This window comes from Hetaerina americana, unplaced genomic scaffold (assembly GCF_022747635.1).
Source record: "Hetaerina americana unplaced genomic scaffold, ioHetAmer1.1.p SCAF_22, whole genome shotgun sequence".
Classification (NCBI taxonomy): Eukaryota; Metazoa; Arthropoda; class Insecta; order Odonata; family Calopterygidae; genus Hetaerina; species Hetaerina americana.
Genome location: NW_027286786.1, coordinates 6188366 through 6212153, shown reverse-complemented (window position 1 = coordinate 6212153; position 23788 = coordinate 6188366). Strand labels below are relative to the sequence as shown.

Sequence of the window (23788 nt, the reverse complement as noted above, 5' to 3'; positions counted from 1 at the left end):
TCTGGAAGAAGCATCCCAGGACTGTTTCAAAAAGTGGAAACACCATGGTATACATTGGAGAGGAGACTAAATACTTTGAAGGGGACCATGACCAATAATTTGTCAGTGAAGTATATTTTTGTTATAAAGAAGTTCGAGAAATTTTTGAACAGACCTCTTATATCCATCGCGTGGTTTCATTTTCACAGTCTATTGAAGCAACAAACTTAAGTTTGGTTGGAAATACGGGCAAAAAGTTTAGTGTGGTGATTAAACACTTCCATTGAAAGAGGTAAATTACTTCTGGACACTTCTATTTAGAGGTCGAAACCAAGTCGAATGAGGTTCATGGCACATGTGTTTGCGAATATTTACAATTGGGCAAATGAGTTTGAACATCACCATACATCCATACATGATGAACATTGTCCGGGACGTCCAATGGAAGTGCCTTCCTCCCAAATTACTGACAAAATCCACAGTATGGTTTTGAATGATTGATGAATTTGAGTTAGCAAAATAGTTAAGGCCACAGGCATACATATCACTAGGTACAATGTTTTCAATTTTGCACAAAAAATTGGGCGTGAAAATAATAATAATCTCAGCAAGATGGATGCTGCGTTTCCTCTCAGTGAAGAAAAAATTACTGTGACATCCAATTTGGAGGCTGGTTTGATGCTTTTCTATCATAACTCTGATAAATATCTGCCTCTATTTATAACTGTGGATACACCTTTCAACACTCCCAAAACAAAGCTACCTCTGAAATCCAACTTTCTTGAGAGCCTTAAGAAGTTGGGAGAAACACTGGGAAGAGTGTATGAAGCCAAAACAAGACTAAGATGAAAAATAATAAAAAAATATGATCAAAATATAGTTTCTCTTTTTTTCTAAATACTTATTGAACATCCCACATACCATGATGCTATTGTCCTACCGCAAATGAAATCACAAAATGACAAGTGTATTGAATTTGAAACAGCGCGTCACTTTTTAGAAATATTAGTCACAGCCGGACAAAAACTATAGAATAAAGTTGGACTCACCCCAGCCCTGTGTTTTATTCTACGTAGCTGTCCATGCAGTTTTCCCAAACTGTAATACCATGCACCTCGCCTTGAACCACATTCATCTGGATCTAATTTGATTGCAGATTCTAGCAATTTTACAGCCATTCTCTTGGAGAGCAAACCAAACTTTCCCAACACCTCTGCATTTAATGCAATTAAGGCTGCTTTGGCAGGGTTGCCGAGTCTCTAAAGAAAGAATGATGCATTGGAATAAATAGTTAAATTTTAATCAATATTAAACATTCCACATAATTATGCACTGCCCCTGGTGATGATTGGTACATTTAAAAGATAATTTTCCCCCCTTACACAGTGCAAGCATCTCCTCCCTCTCCATTGCTTAAATCATTGAAAGTCAGTGATATATAATTACGGGCATTCTACTAGTTATAGTAGGATTCGGCTGGGCCTAAACTACCAAACTCTGGTCTCTCCCAGCAAAACACAACCTGAAATCCAACCTTAACAATATGCCCCTCTTCAATTCCACACACTTCCTTCCTCCCTTCATCCCATCCAATATCCTCATCCTATTCCAGCCCTTTCCTCATTTTCCTAACATTCAACCCTCTATCACAGTCTCCTACACCCCATTCCATGCAACAATTTCGGAGTGTAAAAATCATTTGTCTTAGCTGAGATTGTAACCCAGATCCCTGAATGTCCTGCGGAGTGCTTTAGCTAATTAATCTACCTCTTACTCTCCAAAATGTTGTGGCCTTTAAAGGAACAAGAGGTTGCGACAAAATACTGTACACACAATGTCACAGGCTTTTATAGTCGTGCGGGAAGTGGGGTTAAAAGGTTAAAGTTCACAAGGTTAAACCCAACTTTGAATACTGATGTTTTACCTTTGAAAAATTTCAAGAAACTGTGGGAGATGGCGCAACAGTAACTTTGAACAGAGCCATTCGCTAAGATTGTTGCATTGTAACGCACACTTAGTGGACGACTCTGTCAAAAGTGGAGATCAAGATGGTGCAGTGGCTATTGTACCAGCTTACCACCCAGAGGGCCCGGGTTCAAATCCCGGTGCCGTTGAATATTTTTTAGTGGTATCTCGATCCCCACTGGAGATACTTTGTGGAGGGCACTTTGAGGGAGTATGCCGTCCGTCGGATGGGCCGTTAAGCTGCGGACCCCTTGGCAACTTTCATTAAGAGTAGGCTAATGCTGATGCTGGGTTTTTCTCCATCCTTAATGGAGCAAATGACCTTAGCTGTCGGCGCCTCCCCTAAATACTACTACTTTGTGGAAAGTTACTGTTGCATCATCTCCCGAAGTTTCTAAGAATCCCATTGCCAATTTGTGTCGAGTTTTCCTACTTCCTTTTGATTTCTCCCAACAATTCTCTCTCTTACCCCACCATACCTAGCACTTCCTCATTTGTTTTCCTTTTTATCCACTCGACCTTCTCCATCCCTCTCCACATCCTCATTTTAAAAGCCTACAATCTATGCCAATCATCCTTCTTCAATGACCATTACTGTGCCCTACAAAACCATGCTCCATATCAAAGTTTTAACGAGCCCCTTCTTAACAACCTTACTTGACGTCCCTCTCATCAACTCCCTCCTCTGTTTGAAAGCTTCTTTGTCCCACAGAATTCTTCTCCTCATGTCCCAATTTCTTTGACCATTTTGGTCCAAAATATTTCCGAGTTACCTAAACTGTTCCCCATGCTCTAGTTTTTGCCCTCCTATTTTAATGCTTAGTTTAGACTTTTCCTTTCTGCAGAAATCTCATAACCTTTGTTTTATTAATATTGACTCTAATTCCATATCTATTGCACTGAATCACCAATTCACTCAGCAATGCTTGCAACCCCTTGGCTGACTGAAGAACTAGATCTTGGTCATCAGCAAACCTAACTGATTTTATGGATCCCTTGCCAACTTTCATTCCAATTACCACTTCTTCCCATGCTTCTTCAACCATTTCCTCCATTTTTAAGTTGAACAGGACCAGTGATAATGGACAACCCTGTCTTATTCCTCTTCCCAGCACTACCCATCAGGACTCCATCCCGTACTCACAACTGAGCAAACTGTACATGTTTCGGTTAAGTCTCCTATCTATTCCCATTTTATAGAATATATTCATTAGTTTTCCCAATTCACTCCATCAACCGCCTTTTAGAAATCTTAAGAAACAAGCAAATACTTCCTGATTACATTCCTCTGTATTAGTGCCCTAATTACTGCAATGGCATACCTCTGCTCTTCCTAAACCCAGACTGAACATCCCCCAAGTAATCATATGCCATTCTTCATCCTCCTCATGTTGCTGATCCTGAGAACCACTTTAGCTGTGTGAGAAATAAAACTTAGGGTTCTGCAATCCTCACATGATGTATCCTTCACCCATCTCAATTTATTTATTTAACCTCGTGGACTGTGGTGCCTTGTGCACGACTACGAATGCCTGTGACATTGTATGCACAGTATTTCGTCACAACATCTTGTTCCTTTAAAAGCCCCAAAAATTTCAGAGTTTAAGAGGACACCTCGATAGCTTAAGTGGCTAAAGCACTCGACCGGATATTGAGGGATCTGGGTTTGAATCCCAGTCAAGGCGAATGATTTTTACACTCTGAAATTGTTGCATTGAAATGCACATTAGCGGATGACTCCGTTAAAAAGTTACTGTTGCGGCATCTCCTGCAGTTTCTTTGGTATTTATTATCTCTTTGCACCTTTTGTTACCTAACTCTATGTTTACATTCTTTCATTTCTCTCTCTCATCTATCTTTCTAATCATAATAAAGAAAAGACTATAGTTTGTTTTAAAGATTTCGATATACTTTTTTTTCATACATTCCCATTTTTCCCAATTGGTACTCAGCTCTATTCCCTCAATCATGATTTTCTCTACATCTAGCTGATACTCATTCCTTGTCAATTCAGTCAATGCTCTCATTCTAAAATTTAAAGAGAGAATAAATGATACTGCACCCAGCCATGGCGATGAACTTAAGGGGGCAGGGGGGAACAACTCTTCTCATTCCTCATGTAGGTGCAGGTACATTTCGAAAGCTTTTTTAATTCAAAATTACTTCCATGTTCATTTTATTCTCTGAATGGCATCCCCTGTTTGCTGCCAAAACCAATGCCTGGAATCATTTGGATTCCAGGCACTTGTTGGAAAAACTTTGGAAGAAGGAGTGCATCACCCTTACCCCTGTGATTTGTGAAATTAAAATAAAATAATCAGAAACTACCTTTCTATGAACAAATTACCTTCAAAGGAGCAACACCGGAGATAATTTCATCTGCCATTTCTGCATCTCCATTCAGAAAATGCAGATGAGCCCTCACTGCTTGAGTACAATGGGTAAGTCCTTCCATAATGCCCTTGAAAAACTCATCTTCAGCTTTTTTACTCAGGAGTTCTTCACAATTCTCCAAATGTTTGAATGCTTCACTCAGCTTCCCTGATCGACTGGCCAAAAATGCCGCATAGATTTGGAAACAGAACGTCCTCCATTCTTGATCAGACAGTTCTGATAGCATCTCAGTCATGTGATCTTCTATTTCTTCAGTTGAAACATACTCTGACCAGACAAATGGACAGTTGACTACATAGAAGGCCTCTGGTAAAGGGCCATATACCACTAGTTTAGCCCCTTCCTCTGCCAAAGACAAATTGCTTAGCCCCGTTTCTATTTCTCCAGCATCTTCGTTCATGAGCCCCATCGAATTTAGTAGTTCCAGCTCCCTTCTGAATGATTCTCTTAATTCTGGAGGTAACTTCAAGTCAGACATTCTGGAAGAGACTGTGAATTAACACTTTAAAACATAATAACTCAATGTACAGGATTAAAAATATCAATAAACAATCAAGACAGCAAATTTGAAGGCAATTAATTTCTGCAATTCGGTTCAATAACTTTGTATGCATTTCTGATGATAAAAAGATTGAAAAGTCCCTTAAAAATTTCTACACCATGATATAATTTATGAAATATCACAGCCACTCAAAAGCATTGAAAATAGCTCAAAAACAACTAGTAATTCCATTTTCTGTGAAATAAAACTCATCTGCTGAACATGGAAAACCCTTTTTGCCTAATCCAAAGCAAAATTTCAAGACATGGCCTGTGAGAAGATATATTTCTGTTTGGTACATTGATAAGTGATGCTCATCCCATTGACGGTTAAATTAGAATAATTATTAATTTTTTTAAATACTTCTTCAATGTGTCCAATAAATAGCTGGAGTGAAAATTGACACTATGCTTTAGATTGGGATTTAATAGCATTATTTAATTTTTAACCATTTCCTCCTTCCTGTTCCTCGTGAAAGCTTCTTTGGCTGATGCAATTCTTCTTCTTATATCCCTACTACTATCACCATTTTGGTCCAAAACACTCCCACGATATGTAAACTTTTCCACCAGCTTGAGAACTCTTTATTTTAATATTTAACTTAGATTTCCTCTTTCTGGAAAACCACATAATCATTGTTTTATTTACATTTATTCTCATCCTATATATACCGCAATGAGTTTCCAATTCACTTAGCAATGCTTGCAATCCCTTGGCTGACTAACAAACTAGAGCTTGGTCATCAGCAAACCTAACTGATTTTATAAATTCCCCGCAAACTTTCATCCTTACCTCCACTTCTTCCTATGCCTCTTTAATCATTTCCTCCACATAAAAGCTAAAAATGTACAACCTTGCCTTATCCTCTTCCTAACACTGCCCATCTCAGCTCTCCATCAGGACTCAGCTCCCTCAGACCTGAGCAGTCTGAGACACATACAGGTTACAGATTAATCTCCCATCCCTCCATTCTATTTCTATTTTCTGCAATATATTCATAAGTTTTCCAAATTCACTCTATCAAATGCCCTTCGAAATCTAAAACCTACTGCTTACTACGAGGGTAGTTTTGGCACAAGGCACAGTTCTAGTAATTTTAAATCGGATACATTTTAATCATGCTCCTGCAACCAATAAAAGACATATTGAAAAAGAAAACTTGGTTTTTCCACATAAAATATTTATTCACGACCTAGGTTTCGACGCTCAGCGTCATCATCACCTGAAGATGACGCTGAGCGTCGAAACCTAGGTCGTGAATAAATATTTTATGTGGAAAAACCAAGTTTTCTTTTTCAATATGTATCGTTTCCACAAAGTGACGCCTGAAGTTATCTCCTTTTTCAATAAAAGACAGTTTTCGTGCATTATACTGCTGCATTTGGTATATGTATAAAGAATATTTCACCAGAGGGTGATAATCTTTAAATAGCCATCATTTTGACAATCACTTCAGTAGAATAGCCTTGTGAGTGTGTGTCACAGTTTGCAGGCATTAGGTACAATATTATGCTATTCAATGCGGAGTATTATGTGAAATTATTGCTATGTTCCAGCGAAGAAATCAAGCAAAAGCGGCCGCATTTGGCTAAGAAGAAAGTGTTGTTTCATCAAGACAATGCACCCGCTCATAAACCCTATTCATCAGATTTAGCCCCCTCGGATTATTTTCTGTGCGCAAACTTGAAAATATAGCTCGGCGGTCTAAGATTTTCCAACCTTGAGGAAGTGATGTCGACAGTTAATGGCTATTTTGTGGAGCAAGACTTCTAATAGTAAAAAGGGTATTGAACTTATTAAACATCGCTAGGAAATGAGTATAGAGCTGAAAGGAGATTATGTTGAAAAATAAATACATTTTTTTCCATTTTTTTTTTTCTTTGTTGTGTCGGGTACTTTTGGGACCACCCTTGAATATGCTGCTGCAGATGAGGAGGAGGCTACTTAAGAAAGTTGCTGACTGAAAAAAACAATGAAACCTTTGGCCAATTACATGTCCACGTGAAATTCACATTTTCTCATGGTTGGGCGCACACAAAAGAATCCCTACAGTACCCACATCTGTGCATAGAGCAGGGAAAAACATTTACAAGCATTTATACTCCATCATGAATTACCAACCAACTTCTGCCTTTTCATGAAAAGTGGCCAAGCCAGGCATGAAAAGGTATTTCACCATCTGGCATCTTTGTCTTCCAAAAATAACTTAGGCAATTGGGAAGATTGGATGGGTGACATGGATTGTCTCTCTGCTTCTCCCACTTCTACGAAATTGTGTGAGCCCCACCAAACTCAATACATTTCCTTGCACTAGCTAGTTATTCCTCAAATTTCCACTGTGAAGTCGTTTGAGAGCATAAAAGTGAGGTGTAATGCATTGTAGAACACATTCTATGATATCATGTAGATGAATTCTAATGTTTTCTAACCTCAAAGCAACAGAATTTTTGGACCCAAAATCAAGCTTGAATATGCATTTGAAACACCATTTGACATCATGTCTGATGTGACATGGAATACTTTTAAGACTCCATAAACTCCAAGTATTTTAACACATTTTTTTTGAGAGTACAGCTAAAAAATTTATATTGAAAAATGCAGCACTTACTCAAGTGTTGTATTTTTTATGGTAAGTAAGGCTAATGAAGATGGACAGCTGACTCATCTCAGCAATACTACCTTGATCAAAAATTTCCCGGAATTTATTCAGAAAATTAAAAATACAAGTTTATTCATCTAAATCTATATTGTCCCCTTCAAAGTAATCCCCATCGACTGCAACACACTTATGCCAGCGCTTGATCCAATCCTCGAAACATTTTTTATATTCGGTTTTCGGTATGTCCATCAGTGCTTCCTGCGATTTTTCCATTACTTCCTCTCGGCTGCTAAAACGCGTTCCCCGTAATGGTTTTTTAACTCGATTGAACAGAAAGAAGTCACAGGGAGCCAAATCAGGTGAATTCGGTGGCTGTTGGATGGTATTTGTTGCATTTTTCGTCAAAAAATTACGAATAATGATAGCACTGTGCGACGGTGCGTTATCATGGTGCAAAATCCACGAGTTTTCTGCCCACATTTCTGGTCTCTTTCGGCGAATTGCTTCACGCAAACGTCTCATAACGCCCAAATAATACTCTTTGTTTACTGTCTGGCCTTCTGGCAAAAATTCATGATGCACTACACCGTCGTAATCCATGAAAACCGTCAGCATTGCCTTCTTTTTTGACTGAAAACGACGTGGTTTTTTTGGTCTCGGCTCATTTGGTGAACGCCATTCACTTGCCTGATGTCTGGATTGCGTGTCGTACTCATAAACCCACGTCTCGTCTCCAGTAATGATCCTTTTGATGAATGTGGGATCGGATTCAGCCTCGCAAATCATGTCTTTTGCGACGTCAACACGGTCTCTTTTTTGCATGAAATTGAGGTCTTTTGGCACCAACTTTGCTGCTACACGACGGAAACCCAAATCATTAACCACAATGTCTTGGGCGGATCCATAGGCAATGTTCAAGTCCTCCGCTATTTCTCTGATGGTTAATTTGCGGTTATTGACCAACATTTCTTTTACTTTATCAATTTTTTCACCGACTTTCGATGTCGATGGTCTGCCACTGCGTTCATCATCTTCGATTGACTCACGACCACTTCTGAACCGCTCGTGCCACTGGTAAACGACCGTTTTTTTTAGAGAATCGTTGCCGAAACACTTTTCCAACATTTCCAACGTCCGTGCGCCACTAAATCCGTTTTTTACGCAAAATTTAATACAAGTTCGTTGTTGCAAATTTAAATCCATTTCTGAAATTGTAAAAAATCGCCAACACACACAGAGATAGATGTACTCTTGGCTACGTAACTTTTGCAAATGTCAAGTTATGACACTAAGATTTAAAGGGAATATCAACAACAGATGTACCAATTTAACAAAAAAAACAGAACTCAAATCGGAACGATGGGAGCGCCACACGGTGGTTATTCCGGGAACTTTTTGATCAAGGTAGTATAAAACTTAAGTGAAGAACTACCATTGGCCTGACAGTCAAGTTAGTATTTGGGCACAAGTACAGGGTGCGGCATATGACATCATTTTTTCAAACGGAAAATGCTTTCCAAAAAGGAAGTTATGTTGCTGCATCCTTTATAACAAAATGATTGTGGCTTGGGATGGCTTTGTGGGTGTTCAGAAATAAAAGAATTATATTCCTGGCTATGTCTTCTCTTTCCCAAAGAGAAACTAGACGCTATTGTAAGAAAAAATGGTGAGAGAGGAAATTAGAGCTACTGGCTATTTTTAAAAACAAGCTGGCTTACCCACACAATATTACTGTGTCCCCTTCAATCTGAGAATCCAGTAAGTGTTTTAATGAAGTGCATAGAGGTGACATTTTACGAAAAGATCACATTCAAACATATTCACAGAGTACTTTAGGGTCTGGTAACACACACAATGACATTTGATCTGGTTTGTTGATTCAAGACAAGGACAATTAAAAATTATATTTTTCAAAGCCCAATTTGTGTAAAGCATGAAAGCTTTTTTCAACAGTTAAGCCAACGAAGGTGGGACAGCTGAGGAAAGATTTTTACTTAGCTTACCTTACTGTCACCTAGCTGACATTTAGCTTAGACCAGCAAATTTACACCCTTCTGCTTCATTTGCTGATGATCTTGGACAGCTTTGGGTGCAAAGGTAAGTTATTATTATTTAGATATCAATGAGCTGTTGTCATATTGAGGGAAGATATTAAGGTTATAGAAGTGCGTCATCTGGAAACACATTTAAGGCAAAACGAAAGGTGTTGCGTTTGTTTACATTGAGTCGTTACACAGCAGCAGCAGTTAGTGTCTCAACACGTTTGTTGCCACGTGCAACGGCAGCAATTAAGGAGCTAGAGGAAGAGCGTGTGTGAGTGAAATTTTGTTTCAAACTTGGCAAAAGTGCTTCAGAGACATTTGGAATGATTCAGCAAGCCTTTGTTAATGAGGCTATGGGTCAAAGCCAGTGTTTTGAGTGGTACTGTCATTTTAAATCGGGCAGAACCTCGACAGATGAAGATTTGCATACAGGGTGGCCTTCCACTTCGACAGACCCTAACCATGTCAAATTGGTGAACGGTTTGGTGCAGGCAAATCGCCGTTTAACTGTTAGGGAGATAGCCGAGGAAGTGAACATTAGTTTTGGAACCTGCCAGACAATTTTGACAGACATTTTGGGCATGACGCATCAAAATTCGTCCCGCGAGTGCTGACTGATGAACAGAGACAAAAACGAGTGGACATTCGTCAGGAACTCCTGGATCAAGCCAATGCCGACCCAGAGTTTCTTAAAACCATCATAACCGGCGACGAAACCTGGGTTTACAGTTATGGTGTTGATACAAAGGCCCAGTCTCATCAATGGAAAGGTCCTCATTCTCCGCGACCAAAGAAAGCTTGCATGTCCTGGTCCAATGTGAAGGTCATACTGGTGTGTTTCTTCGATTGGCAAGGGCTGATTCATTATGAATACATCCCTCAAGGTCAAACAGTCAACAAAGATTTCTACTTAAAGGTTATAAAGAGGCTGAGGGTCGCAGTGATCCGAAAGAGGCCGGACATGTGGAGAAACAATGCATGGCATTTCCACCACGATAACATGCCGGCTCACGTGGCACTGATCGTGACAGAGTTTTTTGCCAGAACCGGTTCTTCCGTGATCCCGCAGCCACCCTACTCTCCAGACGTGGCTCCATGAGACTTTTTTCTGTTTCCAAAGTTAAAATCAACCTTCAAATAACACTGATTCGACTGATGCGGCCATTAAAACTGGACCTGAAGAGGATCCCTAAGGTGGCTTACCAGACAGGCTTCAAGAGCTGGAAGAAACGCTGGCAAAGGTATGTACTTTGGGGGCGACAAGTTTGATTAAGCTGTATCCATCGAAATGAACAAATTATAAAATCAGTCCTGTTTTTTTATCACACCTTGTACTATAGATATACTAAAATAACCCTTCTTCAATGGTGCTCCTTCCTTCCTCCATTCTCTCCATAATCCCAATCCTTTCCTACTCCTTCCTCGCTTAAATAAAGAGTACGGCTGGGGTTGATTCTTCCCATAATATTCATATGGCCATAGTAACCGTTCACTTTATTCAGTTGAAAGTGTATTTTGGTCTTGTTATTTTGATGGGTATAATTGAGAAGCCTAATTTAAAAGCTATTGGGTTAAGGATACATGTATAAGTACACCATATTTTAGAACAATCATGCCTAGCAGAAGATTTCTGCTAATAAGTAAATACCGTATTTTCCCATCAATAATGCATGCGTTATCTGCACAAAAATGTTCAGATGATAAAAAAATATGGCGATACGCATTATGCAATGAAAATTGTAAAAATCCGAACATTTACACACAATAATTTAAAGAAGAGTCTCGCAAAAATAAATTAGAGTGTGAGCATGCCTTTTTAATCGCATGCTATTTAACACAGATCAGCTACTGTTACAGCTATATTATCTCAGAAATGTATGAGACAAAGAAGAAACGTATAATTTCTATACTTCATTTATTCTAATACATAATACTTCTTTCTTCTAATGCGTAGTACTTCACGTATATGTAGAGTATGTCGTATTATGTACACGTACGTGTAAATATTTGATAGGATTGGTAGATCGCTAGAATCCAAGAAATTCGTCCCCTGAATCGCAATTAAATGAATTTAGTGCATTTATTATCTCTTCAGGCACTAAGTTCACTCTCCGAAGTTAACTCTTCCTCATCTTCTAGCACTGGCGTTGAAATATTGCTTGGAGCTTTTTCAAATCCATTTTGCACAAAAGTCACTCAGACACCTTGCTAACTTTCCAGGATCCACCGGCTTATTTCTTCATTAAATTAAAACTATAAACACAGTAATCAACCCGAAGGTCGGTTTGGTAGGTGATGGTAGAATTCACCCAGTACTAAGCCCTATACGGCGTGTGAATTTTACACATCAGGGTAGGGGGGCCAGTTCCTTTCCCTGTGCCGGTTATGGTTTCCCAGGAAGACCTGGTACCGGAAAAATCACATAGCTTGGGTGGAGCTGCAGGTAGCCAGAGTGTCTTGCCCGGGAATCGAACCCGGGACGCTCTGGTCAGTAGCCCAACGCTCTACCCCCTGGATCACCGCGACCCACATTTCTTTATAAGATACTCCTTTAATCCTTCCCGATTCTGTTAAGTCATCATCCACTTTTCCCAACTGGAACGTAACTTCATGTTAAAGATTTATTAACGGATATATCCCGGCAGCCTCGCGATTTCCTTTCCCGAAATTGAAGACTTCTAGCTTAAACATTGCTGTATACGATTTTCTTCTCCCTGGGTAATTTACTTGAAAAAATTCTAAATTACAAAAGCTTATCTCAATTCAGGTTTGAAACAATCACCTAGTAGGTAGCACTTTCATTGAACTTGGAGGGTGTATAGAACAGCTTAGCGCTGATATTAACAAAGCGAAGTAAAGCAAACAAAACGAGAATTCTATTTTATTTATTCTCTAATTTTTTACATTTGATTCGCTGAAAGTTACTTCATTTAACAAATTAATGGGCACACAAACTTATGTCTTGTTTCGACTTACGAATCATAGGCAACAATAAGGAGGCATATTTTGTTGGCTTGTAAATATTTTGTATTTTTGGATTCTTCTGTGGTTTGCAGTTAATTTCAATCACTTTGCTCTAAACTTATGGTAGGTATAGCCTCAGGCACTCATGATCCCATGTATTAAATGGTTCTTATTATCTATTAGTACATTGATATAGATGTATTTTTACACACACCAAAAAAATATGTACATTAATACGCAAACTATTGCACGGCATCGACACTCGTATGAAGCTCTGGGCGCACGCTATCAATACAAATTCATGATACCTAAAAAATTCTGGGTGAGCCTTATCGATGGGCAAATATGGTACTTACATTTTGTAAACAATGAAAACAGAGGCCTGGCAACGGCAATGACCTTCTTAGAAAACTAAAGCCTGTCATATATGACGACTGCAAATGGAATTCCATTTGCATTGGGAATGGTTGATGAAATACAGATGTAGACTACACTTCATTCAATATATTAGGACAAAAAGGGCAAGATTTGGGGTTAAACTCTATTAAGTATGTGGATCCAGCAATGGTTATAAAAATAACTTTAAAATTTACATTGAGAAAGACAAAGTGGGCAATACTCCAGTTAATACTAAGCTTGTGTTAGATTTGATGACAGAGTTTAATCCACTAAACAAGGGGCACTCCTTGTACATTGATAATTGGAATAGTTCACCCAATTTATTTTACAAATTACATAATTTAGGAGCTAATGCCTGTGGTACTGTGAGAGCCCAATGGAAAAATATGCCAAAAGATATTAGGAGAACACTTAAAAAGGTGAAGCTATATTATTCTGTAGTAATAACATGACATAATATGCAATAAAATGGAGCGACAAAAGGGATGTAGTAATGCTCAGTACTATGCACCCCTTGGAGTTTGCAAATACCAAAAAGTTAGACTGGAAAAGTAAGAAGATGATAAGTAAACCCACTGTTGTGATTGATTACAATCAGAATATGGGAGGAGTAGATGTTGAAGATCATTTATTGAGTAAATTTCAACGCATGCGACGATATGACAAATCTAATAAATAAATTGTTTTTTTACTAACTAGATATGATACATTGTGTATAAATTTTGAAATAAGAGAAAAGATATAGCTTTTCATTTTTTCAAACAGATATTAGCAGAAGAGTTGTTGGAAAAATTTTATCAAGGTGTTGTGAGGGGACGCAGTAATGAAATATCCAACCTACCTGTGAGACTAACTGGTCGTCATTTCCCAGAAAAAGTTGAGGCAATCAAGGCAAAAGGTAAATGAACGACCAAAAGTGGTGTTGTGTGCCTGGAGAAAAAGTTAAGGAGAGTGGCATAGGAGGAGATAGGTGGCAGTGTGATGCCTGCAAAGTTCCGCTTTGCACAGATTATTTCAATCCATTTCATACCCTAAAGAATTGTCTCCAGTGATGTGAATTATGCAATATGTTTATTTCTGTAAACATAATGCTTTCTATTTTATTTTAATTTGTATCTTTTTCAAGAGCAGATTACTATTAATACAATAGCAAAATTTTGTCAAAATCGGCCGACAGTTACCTTATAATATTCTTTTTTCAAACGTGCTACATATGTCATTAAATCCCTTGAGTCGGTGGTGTTTGGGATCACTTTAAATCCCAGAGAGAAGATGCAAATGGATTAAAAGGCAAACAAAGATGCTGATAACCACTATTAATTGCCATTTCATCCAATTTCTCCCATTCACAAACCTTGAAAATGTAAAATAATTTTACTTAATAAAAAACCTTTCCCCTTTCAAGTTTTTTTGAAACAAGATGCCAATGGTAGATACATTTGATTAAAATTTGCACATCTTGTGCACAAAAGTAAACGGAACGTTGAAACAGTGACAAGAATTGGTACTAGTTCACTTAAGAAAAAAGAATTGCCTGATATGCAGGCATTTGAATGAAATCCAATTCTAAGATGAGGAATATAAAAAATGTATCTCTTTTCAGTACTTTTACATTTATAACTTCCAAACCTTTACTGCTGTCTTAAAATACCTGGAAGATATATTTGATTAATTCACCATTAAGTTTTAATGTTACTTTGGACAGATGCTGTACTATTTGAAGGGGTGAGTAGCAATTAATTAATATAAAAACGATCACCAACATAATTATCATAATCACTTTACAAACCAATGCTGTCATCAGAGTAACTTGAAGGTGATAATTACTGTGATTTATTCTCCATTTCAATTTTGCTCCCTTTTAATACTTGCTGAAGCCACAAACTGGCGCTGGAGGAGGTAGCCCAGTGGATAGAGCAGTCTGCCACTAACCAGAAGACTGAAGTTTAATCTGGGGGATGCTTTTGAATACTCCCAGCTAAACATAAGCTGTATTTGATTTTGTGAGAAGCAGAACAATCGGAGAAATCAAAGGTAACATGGGGAAAGGAACTGCCCTTTCCCCTACAATAAATGGTGAATGTCACACACTGCCTAGTTCAGTGCTACATGTGCTCAGGTTGAAGAAAATTTGAAGCCAAAATAGAGGCTCTTAATTATAAAAATGTATGCTTCATAGCTGTGATGCATGCATACTTTTATCATGGTTTCAAATCACAAGTCTTTAATTAAACTACATAATTTGATACAACCACAACCTGGTTACAAGTAAAATTGAAATTTCACTCTGCACAACAGGAAATAATCAAACAGAATGACATTCATTATCAGAAATTCCTCGGTTAACGTCACAATTGTTTAAACTGGGGGTTTCCTCACATTCTTCCTGGGCAGTGGAATTCCCAGGTCTTCCCCAAATGGGTATATACCCTAAACAAACATCAAATGATTCACATAATCAAAAGCGTTGCAAAAAATTGAATTAAATCAAAACAACTAAAACAGGTGAAAAATGATTAACAAGAGGCAGCTGGGAACTATAGATGGAGAATGGGAACGAATTGATACCATAAGCTGCAAATGAAACAATAGGAAGAGCAAATAGGAAAATGAGGAGGAAACCATGGATTACAGATGAGAAGATAGACATATAGACAAGATGGAGGAAATCGAAGAATATAATATCCGAGTTAGGTAAACAGTTAAATAATAGTAAACCAAGGTGGGTAACAGAAGTGCCTAAGAACTATGGTGGAAGATGCAGAGTGAGGATATGTAAAGTTTGCAGAGGATGGTTGAAATTGGTGTGCAATGCAAGGTTACAACCCTCGAAGGAAGTGAAAAGGGTAAATCGTTGCAAAAATTCAAAGATAGTTTAGTCAAAATATTAGCTAAGCCAGAAAAGATACAAGAGAAGTGGAAGGATGGGAAATATACAGCAAAGGCATTAGTCCAGCAAATTTAGACAGAAAGAGAATAAGACTTAGATGAAGATAGCCCAGGTCCAGGCATACTTTACGATGAGATAGAAAGGGCATAAAGTAAAGTGAAATCGAGTACGGCAATGGGGTTTTGAGTAATTCCAACATTACTGTGGAATTACCTAAAAGTTTAGGAAAATATGGTATGAAGAGACTATATGGACTGATTTTGTAGCACCTATGGGAGATGGATTTACCCAAAAGACTGTCAGATCAATGTTAGTTTCCATTCCAAAAAGGGAGCTGCAGCCATACAGAACAATAGGTTTGATTTCGTACATAACGTGGTTCTCAGCACCATCAATAAGAGAATGGAGAACAAGGCATAACATTACCGTTCTTCCTGTCCCATAAGACACACTTTTCACTCCCATACGTGCTCTAAAATTAGCCAATGCCTTACGGGCCAGAGTATAACCTCAACCTATAAGCTGATTCACATGAAACATACTTACTATTATACATATTTCATGCACAGAAAATGGCTACCTTTATTACAGAAATTTCAATGTTAACAGGAACTAACCATGGTCAAAAAGGTAAAATGATAATAATCTCATGGGATCTTAGGGAGAGAAGATTGCCGGACAGTATTGCATTTAAACTTTAATTCGTCAATTATGCTTCAGAACAGAGAAATTAGGCTACTGAAAGGTATTTTGGCCCAGCAATCATGAACTTCCTCAACTCTTAGGATGAATAAACTTTAATATACATGTAACTGCTAAATTTAAATTTTCTTCAACACCTTCCCAAATCACAATCAATATCAGAGCATTGCCCACGAGGGGGTTCGTCAGCCAGATTGATGGCAGAAGGTGTCCAGGACCAGGCCACAGGATATGACTGAACATTCCTTATCAATAGAGACATATTGTGAAAAGTACAGGATTGAATTTGAAATGAAAATTTTCCACCTTGGCCCTTTTGGGGGCTCTGCATAGGCACCTGAGAGTCTAAAAACATATTTAAGCATGCATTATGTAAATTGAATTCATTTAACAAGTCCATAACTTTGTCAAATCCCATTAGGGCTGCGTAGATTTCAGCTGCGCTAATCAAACTTAGTTCCAGCATTGGAAATGTTAAAGATATAGTCTAGATTGGTATAAATACACTGGTCCGGCTTGTTACCCTGTCGAAGGATACCCTTAAATAAGAGCATGAAATAGAGTTCTCATTGAAACAATTTAGGTTTTTTATTAAATTATTTTCATAGGGAAACGAGAATGGGTTTTCCCTTTTACATTAATCTCTAATTACATCTGAACTGAATTCTTACGCCAGATATTATTTACAGTGAATAATAATGACACATTACATAAGTTACAATTCATAGATAGGTCAGCCACAATCCTCAACTTGTCTCTACCCAAAGATAATTCTCTTGCATAGTCTTATAATCATCTTCAACAGGATGAGAGGAGGAGGAGAAAAACAAAGCTTTCAGGATTAACATTGAAGCAAGTGATTTTTATAATTTGCAAATTTTCAACAAGAGGCAGCACTTTGCCAGATGAAGCCAACAGCATTCCAACTAATAAGCATTATGCACCAGATCAACACCACAAGCCAAACAATCAAGGGGTTGTTGGGATGGTGAAGGGTATGGCTCAAGAGTGCTTCCAGCATAGTAATTAGCAAGAGATATCACATCAGTGAAGTAAAAAGCATTTGGATTTTCAGAAAATCACTCGGAGGCAGTGGACGATTTGCCTTGGTCTGAACCCTGCTGCTGGTCACAAGCCAAAGCAAATCGCTATGCGTCACTCAAGTCATTCAGCGGTGCTTTAATTCATAGAGGAGAGGTTAAAGGTGTGAAATATAGCCAACTATTCACTTATAAAACATAACTTATTTGTTAATGTCAATATTAGTAACTAACTGTTTACATGATTATCAATATTTATGATTGAGTTGTTGTTTTAGAACTGGGTTAATAAAGGTCTACCTTCCAGTTAATTCATCTTGTTTTGATGACATTACAGGGTGGCATAAAAAACTATTGGAATACGGTTGAGTTAATCTTACATAAGCCAGTATGACATTTTGAAATTCTTATAAATGTGCCTCTTACCAACTGGCAATTCCAGTAATCTAATGTAATAAACATACAATGGGATACCCAAAAATACCTGGAATAGTGCCATGGCGGGCAGGGATTACGTGATATGCATTCCTTCCATGAGGTGAGCATAGTGCAAATCGCTTGGAGTTCTGCGAAAGCATTGTTGTCATCTGGGAAGGTTGTGTTCAGTGTCAACAATTCATTTCGTAAAACATTTTGCTAGCTCCTCATTTTTTATCATGATGGATTAAGTGAATCAGCTTGGGAAAAACACCACAGAAACTGCTGTGATGTTTACAATAACTTACAAGGATTGTGCGATGGGAAAAACGAGCACACCAATGGTTTACTCGTCTCAAAGAAGGTGAGAAGTCACTTGATGAGAAACCTCATTCAGGCTGCCAATAACAATCACGCCAGCGGAAAACTTCATTGTTGTCTCGCCCATGAAAAGCTTGTCAGTGAAATCAAACTTCATGCTCATTTGTTTGTTCAATTCGAGGAGGGTTGTGCATTGAGAATTCGTACCACCAGGTGAGACTGTTAATCAGGCTTTCTATTGGGAGGTTTTGAAAAGATTGCTTGGCAATGTGCGACAAAAGAGGCTTGATTTGTGAGAGATTAACTCTTCTTTCCACCATGACAATGCACCGGTTCATGCAGCCGTAGTGCGGGTTTCTCGGAAACCCACACTATTGGTTAACTCTCCCAAGAATACCAGACAATGTATGGTGATGTAGCGCGGGCTTCTTGGAAACCGAGGAAAGACAATGTCCGCAACCCAATTCCCTTGTTGCTACAATGATGCTACCATGTAGCTACTTTGAAGTCCCTCCCCCCAAAGGTGTGATGCTATATAAAGCGAGACGCTCCTGGAGCCACACCCCCATTCCCTCACCCAATACCCCGCCTCTGAGTCCGTCGGTCGCAGGCTCCTACGACCACCCCAGAGATGCCCAGCCTTGCCCCGCTCGCTCGTCCCTACTCCCCGGTGCCTGAGCCCCATTGCTTGATAAGGCTTAAATAAAAGACTCATTAACCGAATACTACTCGCTCATCCTGTGCTGCGCTCCCACCAATGATGTCGCGGCCCCCAACCATGCGACATTATTCTGGTGTCAGGTGTGGGCTGGCACAGAAATTTTAAGTCTCGAACCCGTAACGTAAAACGCAATCCCCCCAAGTGATTCATTAACATTCTGAAATATTTTTTCAATATATTTTGAGAATGCTGTAATCGTATCTACCGATAATTTTGTTCTTCACTTATGTGCATGTAGTTTGAATCTATTGCTCTGGCTAAACTAGCTTAACCCTTATTCATTTTCATATTTCAGTGTCGTGTTCTACTGTTTACCGTCATGGCTTGGCCTAGTTATTCCCCGATAAACCCTTTCTCTCCCCATTTTGAGTCGCCTTCCCTAAGGGGTTCCACTAGCCTAGATGATTTTGATCCTTTAGTGCACTCAATGGAGCCTGCCACCTCAGCCCCTCCTCCAGGGAATATTCCATTGACAAGCAACACTTCCAGGGGGAACCATGTCTATTTCATTCCAAATTTTAGCGGTGACGATGATGTGACGGTCAAGAAATATTTAGAATGCTTAACAAATGCACTCGCCACTTTAGCTCTTGGAATGAACGTTAAAATCTCTGCGTAGCCTTCCCTTTTGATAAATTAGGAATAGCCCCGTACGACCGCGCAGTGAGAAGCGCCTCAGGACATGCACTGGTGACTAATGGTCAGAGTTGCGTACCTTTCTGTATGGACAGTCGTGTTTGCCCTCATGATGCTTTAGCAATAAATCTAGGGGACACACACTATGAGGGCATAATTGGCTTGGATTTTATGAAAAAGTATCGTAGCAAGATTTATTTCGAGAACAACGCCATTGAATTTCAATCTGACCACCTGATGTCTTTAGAATCCGCATGCAGTAAAGGCGAGGAAGTAGATTTGATTTCGTTTGAGAATTCCCCGTTAGGACCCGGCGAAGAGGCCGACACGGTGCGACAATGTGTTTCATAACCTGAATGACTTTGTGGAGAAGAGCGATGGGACGGGTTCAAGGACATCCCATGAGTCGGGGTTGGATTGGAGCGAGGACGCGGACACGCTGGTGCAAACATTGCTTGCATCCCATAACTTGAGTGGCTTCTTGAATCAAGGCAAACCCGACCATCTCCTACATACTATAAATGAGAGTAATGTAGGAATGGACCAGATCTTAGAGCCTGCACGTAAGGAAGAGAGTCAAGGGGAGGAACTCGGTGAGAATTTTGGGTGTATCAAGAGAAACTTAAAGATTCCTCCGCTCTTGTGTGTCATAGTAGACGCTTGTAAGAAAGATTTGGCAGGGAAAGACGTGGTGATAGAATGGGAAGATGGGAATTTTTTGGTTCCCCCAATGTTAACACAAGTTGAAGAACACGGAACGTTTCCTCTTTTGCTATGTAATACGGATAAAGACGAGCAGTTTGTTAAGAAAGAAACAGAAATACCCGTAGGAATAAGAGAGATGTATAATTGAAATTGCAAATGAAAATTCGGTTGAAGTGGTAGAATTATGGCCCAAAAAAATGTCCGCAAAGAGACCTGTTGTCTGCAGAATGGAGTATCCCAGTCACGCCTGAGAAACCACCCAACCCTGGAAAGGATCTGTACTTTTGTAAAAAAATGAAATATGAAGCTTGCAAATAAATAATTCCAGTTCTTTTTGGGTACCCCCTACCTAAACATTAAATGGCTGATTTTATACTTATCTGGATCAAGTTATGGCATTGAGACAATTTTGGTTTTAATGATGGACAACGTATGCAAGGAGAACAAAACGCATTATGTATAATATTCTAATTTACAAACAACATTCTGGCTCTACATTGAGAAACTTCATTTCAACACAATTAGTTTATTTATTCTGTAAATGACTTTCAACTCAAGTTTAAAAGGTTAATGCATCTAAATATCATATATTTTATGAAGTCCATAACAAATATTGAATGAAACATCTGATCATCTCGTGCAAAAACTTTTAGAAAGGCAAGAATCTGATCGTTGAAAAAGCGGACAAAGGCAACACAGTGGTAGTGAAGAAGAAAGGCGACTATATTACATTTAATAAACATGAACTTCCACAAAGCTGATCCGTGAACAATTGAATATCTGATACCTTAACTCTCTATAGATTGGTTACTCGACCAGCAAAGGAAAGACAGGCGGTGAACGGTGGGTTTAAAGCGGCTCCATTATGGGCTCGATCCCTGATAGTTCGTTGCATCCCTTATTCACCTTCAAATTAAACTCCTTTTCACCGAAATAATCACACCGACCTCTGCATAGTCATTCCATATTTCAATGAATGAAGATCAAGTTCTTAAGCCTCACCAATATGCGTGGCTGGAGACTTTTGAATTCTCTTTGCCAAAAATTTATCGTAATGTCACAAGTTCTTAGGTGAAATTTACAGCAACTACAATTATACTTAGCAAAAAAATTATTAACTTGTCACCTTCTTAATTAGAAAACACAATACCGGAGACGGTTTAGAGAGATATGGCAAGAACCCACATCAAAAACTTGTCTACCACTATTGCAATAGTATATTTTTCAATTTTCAATGTTCTTGCGAGGTTGGACCCACTCAAATTTTTTTACACAATAATGTACACTTGAGCAGAAAAACTCCCAAGGAGTGTACAACGGAATGACAAAAAATGAAATATACACATAGACATGACACTATAAATGTTTGTATAGTAAGTGAACTTTTGAATCCGCTAACATAACTAGAGTGCCTTGAGATTCCAAACAGCCAAAGATACAATACATACAATTATTTCTTTGAATAGTGCAATCATCCATTCAGGTAATTTCAGTATCTTACCCGGTATTATTAGTCGCTTCGCAATTCGTCCTGTTTCTTTACTCTTTACCACAAATACCTTGTAAAACAGTCGTTGTCCGCCTGTGAATATTCACTATCAAAGGAACGGCTTGACAAATCCGCAAAACGATCGTCTTCTCTTGCTGGGGCCAAGGGTGCCCAATTCCGTGTCAAGACCGTCAACTCAGCTATCTCTTAGTATGGACTCAAAGAAGTTTACTGAAGATGAGATTACTTCGCGAGCCAATGAAATCATTCCTATCTGCTTGTTTACATAATACGTCGACCGAATGCGAATCGTGCAGACGTACTTAACTGAACTTGGCCCACGGAGAACTAGCCCACGACTATCTACCGGCCGTTTAAGCTCTGGATTTTTCAGTCATACCAACGTATATATATATGCACGAAGTACCTCAGTAAATCCCCTAAACCAATTGCAGTAATCTCACTACAATTGACATATTATATTAAGTAATAATCCCTGTAGTCATTTGCAATTGTAAGACCGGGATGAGTTACGTAGTATATGATATTTGCACTAGTTAGACCTCATTTGGAATATGCCGCAAGTATATTTGGGATCTTTGGGAGAAAATTTACACTGAAGTTAGCCCAAGCGAGAGGCCGTCTTTTATAGCGAAAACAAAGAGTTCATAACGAAAACGTTTTCGACAATATCTGCTCAACTAGAAAAGTTCTTTCCTTGAAAATCACCAAAAACACTCGGCACTCCTTCCACTATCTCGACGTCCGCATAAAACCCACGTTCACGGCCTAATTTAGCATCCAGGGCCCAATATCGTCACCAGAGTCGACCTTTCACACCAAAAATAAAAAAAGCACTTCACAATATCTCCTAAACTAGAACATTTTTTTTCTAAAATTTGGCATAAACACTAAACTCACTTTACTTTATCTGCAGCCTTTCGCTTACCCCATGCTCATGCCCTAGTTTAGCAGACAGGGCCCTCCAAATGTGACTACGACACGACATTGAACTTGGCCCATGGTGATAGGTTTTTTTCACGTTAGTTCTTTTATGTGCTCTATATTATCTCTAATACGAATCTTTTTTTCTTCTTCAGTGTCACATAGCAGACCTTTTTTATGAAAAATAAACTATTTCAGCAATCTGTTTCTTAATTCATTGCTTAGGGTTTTTTTTATCATTTTACCACGAATTCCCGCCCACGGATTCCTCGTTTTTACACTTCCTCCTGATTCTTCACCTCTTTCCATTTTCTTTCTCCGATGTCTTGAGCTGCGAAGATGGGATTTGATGGAAACTTTTTACAAGGCATGTATAGATAACTTTTTTGTATTATTAGTAGTATTCATTTATACAGCACGGATTTAGTATATCTGCAAGTTATTCCACATCACCCGAAGAGGTTACTCGCCAAATACGTTTCTCTTTGTGCTTGGAGAAGAAACGAGCGGAAAAGAGATCCCCGGGATGCATATGAGAAACTTCTCGCTCTTTCCCTGACTTAGAACGGGAGCGTCTCCCGCTTTGATTTAAGGGATTAACTTCTGTTTAATTTTTTTCAACAATATATTCATACCTTTTATGTTCAAATGAATTTCGTCTAACCTCCTCCTTTTCGGGTGCCCTATCCACCTGAAAGAAATATTTTGAGTGTTGAACTTCTTATTGAAATTTTACGGAAGAATGTTTAAGAATAACGTTTACCTCTCCAAGCATTGTGTTTTTAGCGTTCCGTTGGCATTGACGAATAAGCCTGCCGCGTCAATCACCCTTATCCCCTCTAATAATGAAAGTAGCACAAGATATATTTTTTATCTATATGAAAAAGAAATAAAAAAATAAAAGAGAAAACTGTTTCAAGTTGGCTAAATAAAATTTGTAAATAAAAAATGTAAAAATTATTATAATTGTAATCAAAACCAGTAAAAAATTGTATTTATGCTTTAACAAATTGTAAAAGCCGTATCCGTGTTTTATTTC

The 23788-nt window shown here is 38.6% G+C and overlaps 1 protein-coding gene across 6 annotated transcripts in view; it reads right to left on the bottom strand.

The window, feature by feature from the left end:
- LOC139689321 (uncharacterized) overlaps window positions 1-23089 on the bottom strand; it is a 46315-nt gene extending 23226 nt beyond the window's left edge. The window contains exons 1-3 of one of the 6 annotated variants that reach the window (XM_071586399.1): window positions 23049-23089; window positions 4292-4827; window positions 1029-1238 (exon numbers count right to left, since the gene is read on the bottom strand). In XM_071586399.1, coding sequence (XP_071442500.1) covers window positions 1029-1238; window positions 4292-4827; window positions 23049-23058 — 756 coding nt within the window. In that variant the 5' untranslated portion in view covers window positions 23059-23089. Of the gene's footprint in view, window positions 1-1028; window positions 1239-4291; window positions 4828-21816; window positions 22151-22753; window positions 22801-23048 lie in introns of those variants that run through there. The other 5 variants (XM_071586404.1, XM_071586400.1, XM_071586403.1 and 2 more) reach the window with 5 other exon arrangements.
- Between the last annotated feature and the right edge of the window lie 699 nt (window positions 23090-23788).